The 3,625-nt window shown below is 33.5% G+C and overlaps 1 protein-coding gene across 3 annotated transcripts in view; it reads right to left on the minus strand.

Moving 5' to 3' along the window:
- Positions 1-3,625, minus strand: part of LOC106777130 — a 13,127-nt gene that overhangs the window by 7,481 nt on the left and 2,021 nt on the right. Inside the window, exons 1-2 of one of the 3 annotated variants that reach the window (XR_001376923.2) lie at positions 2,528-2,657; positions 1,148-1,238 (exon numbers count right to left, since the gene is read on the minus strand). Coding sequence is in view for 1 of the 3 variants with exons in the window: in XM_022778686.1 (XP_022634407.1) it covers positions 1,148-1,150 (3 nt within the window). In the remaining 2 variants the exon portion in view is untranslated. Of the gene's footprint in view, positions 1-1,147; positions 1,239-2,527; positions 2,658-3,625 lie in introns of those variants that run through there. The other 2 variants (XR_002667191.1, XM_022778686.1) reach the window with 2 other exon arrangements.

Raw genomic sequence — 3,625 nt, forward strand, 5'->3', positions numbered from 1 at the left:
TAACAATTCTTCGGAATAGAATTGTTTGGTGGTGTCAAATCTAAAATCAATTTTGTATAGTGATCCACTGCTTGATTGGGAACGTTCCAATTAGATTTACCAGCCAAGAGTCTAATGGACACTGACAATTTGACTCAGATGAACCTTCAAATACAGGTAGATTTGCCTCTGTCAGTAATTTATAAAACCTCTGAATGGTTTCATTTGGAGCCTCTTCATCATGACTATCGTTTGCTTCTTGTTCGTCATGTCGACGAAGAGCATTGTCGACCATCTCTTGCATATAGGCAAATTGATCTATCTCAGATGTATGTACAACAGTGTTCAAACCTGATGGAAGCCGATTTTCAACTCTATTGGAGGTCGAAGGAATTTCTTCACCATGAAATGTCCAAACCATGTAATTAGGCATGAACCCTTTTTATTATAGGTGAACTTTAACATCTTGATCTTTCAAAATCCTTGTACATTCGCACTTGATGCATGGGCATCGAATCCCTCCATCAATAGCATAATATTGACTTCGTCGAGCCATCTCCACAAACTCTTCAACTCCGATGACAAAAGATTCCTTCAAACCTCTCCTTCCGCTATGACAACGATCGTACATCCATGCACGATGGTTGAGAAAATGGGTCATGTTCTGTGACAAGCCAAACAAAGGTAAACTTAGCGAAATCAACAACACTCCATGTCACATAAGTAATAAACCTATTACTACTTATGTCGAACATGGAAGGCAAATTGAATACTACTGTCGTAGGCATGCAATAAGGGTCATGTTGAGTATTATTATTGTAGTGAAGTCCTCTTTATAGAGTACTTACAGATTGACTACTGTCATAGGCATGCAACAAGGGTCATGCCGTGTATCATTACTGTAGTGAAGTCCTTTTTTATAGAGTACTTCAACTTCTTACAAAAAGTGTGATGGGTGTGAGGATTGTGGGTTTCCTCTTCTTCGAAGTGGAAGAGAAGGTGGAGTGAGTGTAAATCAAAAGAAAAGAAATAAAGTCAGAAAGGGTGTGTTATACATGAATATAGTAGGGAAGAAAGAAGGGAACAAAATATCATAACAAATCATTACAACATTTAGTTCATAACAAATGCTAATTACAATCATTACAGATTTTTGTACTGAACTTACCATTGGCAGCTGGCTGGAAGTTCCCTATTCAACCCAGATTCTGTTTCAGCTCCTCTTCCTAAAAATGCTACCTAGGTCTTTAAGCTGGAAACTGCACCATAGATCTTAACATCAGCATAAACCACCAATATAAAAATCAATCCAAATTTTAACACTAAACCTGTAAACAATAAGGACATTCAAAAGAGCAAGGTTTTGACTCATCATCTTAGCCAAAACAATAAGGTTTTAGTNCAGAGCAATAAGGTACAAAGAGCCAGCCACACATAGAACAACATAGTTCAAACCAACAATGATATTTTAGAATGTCATGTCACGGTTANAGAAGCTATTCAATTAAATCATTATTGAAACAAAGCAATCATAACATCAATATTAATTTAGATTTTATGGTCATGGATACATTAGCTATAAGACCCAAGCAGACCCAAAACAGAGCAATAATAGCTCATTTGGTTTATAAAATTAGGTGAACAAAAGTAGCTAATTAATTAGCCCAAGACAGAATTTATAAATCACGTGAATTACATTGGTAGATAAGATGCATGTAGTGGTAGTATAGGTATATCTAATAATTGAATGAATACTTGCTCATCAAAATAATATTCACGTACTAGCAATACCTTCATAGCAATTTAAAGCATAATATTATATACTAAAATTTACATACATATTTCTACCACGACTATTAACATTTAAATTAATATAATAATCTAAGGTAAAATAGTAATCTAAGGTAATATAATCATTTAAAGTAATATAACAATCCTAAGTATTGGAACATCACGTTCCTACCAAAAATTTCTAGATTAACGTGCTCAGGTAATAATTATAGCAACCACCTAGGTCTAATGCAATGGAATATCACGTTTCAACCAAAATTTCCTAAATTAACGTGCCAACATTTGATTTATCAACTACCACCTAAGCCTAGTGAAGTTAGATATAATTCTAAACAGTCCTCAACAAGATTCAATGTAATTATATTAAAACTAAACGTGTGTCGAAACAATTTCAATCAACTTCCAGTTCTCAATTTTCATTCCAAGCAACCCAGATATACCCAAATAAATCTGATCTTGTTTTAAATAGTTTGCAAGATAAGGCCATAAGGAGATGGTATAGGTTGAGATTCTGAGTGAGTTGCTGAATAAGAGATACAGAGATGCAAGTGAAAATGATATCATGAAGATATACCAATAAGTGAACAATATGAGAGGCATATATAGAAAGGTATATATAGTGAAGGATCACATTTACTAGAACGGAAACCAAGCTGCAAAAGAGTTGTGGTGAGTTTGTTAAACCATTTTCTAGGTGCACGTGAGAAACCAAAACATCAGAGGTAAACAGAAAAACATATGAAGCTTGAAAAGTCACCCTTATGAGGATTGAGAATCCTAAATTCCACCTCAATCAGAGGATTTGACCATTCAGATATAACTTGCCAAACATTCACCTAAAAAGTTATAAATATATACATCAATTGGTGAACTTCTTTATAATAACTTGAAACAAGATTTTGCTACCAAATTGAAACTAAGTTTGATGCAGTAATCATAGCAAGCTTTCAATATCACAAATCTGCAACTATACCAGAAAAAAGTTCTTAAATATTGGTGGTTTGAATGGTCATTTTGCACAAAAGTGTTTACAATCACAATTGTATGGTTCCAAAAACTTTTCTTTATGAAATATGACTTGTACAAGCTGCCAGCACATGCTAACTGTGATTAAATAAAAAATCACTGGTTCANTTGCTCTTTAACACCAATTTTAACCATTTTCACCAACCAAATTCAAGCATAAGAATCAAATTGGACTGTAATCATGTAATCTGACTCTAGGANAACAATTGAGATGTGAACAAGACTCTAGGACTGAATTAAAAGATGTCCAGAGGTGAGTTCTAAGTTGGATAGATTCCAAANACCAGAAAATGCAATCAAACAAAGTGCAGCTCGGTCCAACTGCTAAAACAATGAATTCTGAATTCTGNAGGATGGTGCAACCAGTTTGATTGTCTTAGACAAATCACTACTCATATGGTATGCACTTTATTCTTTATTGTCTACTTAGATGAAATAATAAAATGTGCTACAATTTAAATGAGTGGCAACAGAAGTTAAGTTTTATCATTACTAGTCATTTTAGAAGGGGTTGTTTAAATCTCTCTGACCTCAAATTTATGTGCATGTGGGTTCCTCTCATCATTTGCAACCCTTGTTTCANGAAGTTAACTTTTCTGTTCACAATGATTCTTAAGTTACACCATTCTTCTAGATGTTTTTAAAGTTTTATATATTAAAGTAACAACACATCAGACTTCTACAAACTTAACAGGGTATATTCACCAATATATATATATATATATATATATATGTATTTTTTTTTAATTAATCAGTGTGATGTTACAACACATGATACAAATTGTACCAAACTGATAATCATCTCAGAAGAGAGGAACTTTTTGATGAA

This window comes from Vigna radiata, chromosome 2, assembly GCF_000741045.1.
Source record: "Vigna radiata var. radiata cultivar VC1973A chromosome 2, Vradiata_ver6, whole genome shotgun sequence".
Lineage (NCBI taxonomy): Eukaryota > Viridiplantae > Streptophyta > Magnoliopsida > Fabales > Fabaceae > Vigna > Vigna radiata.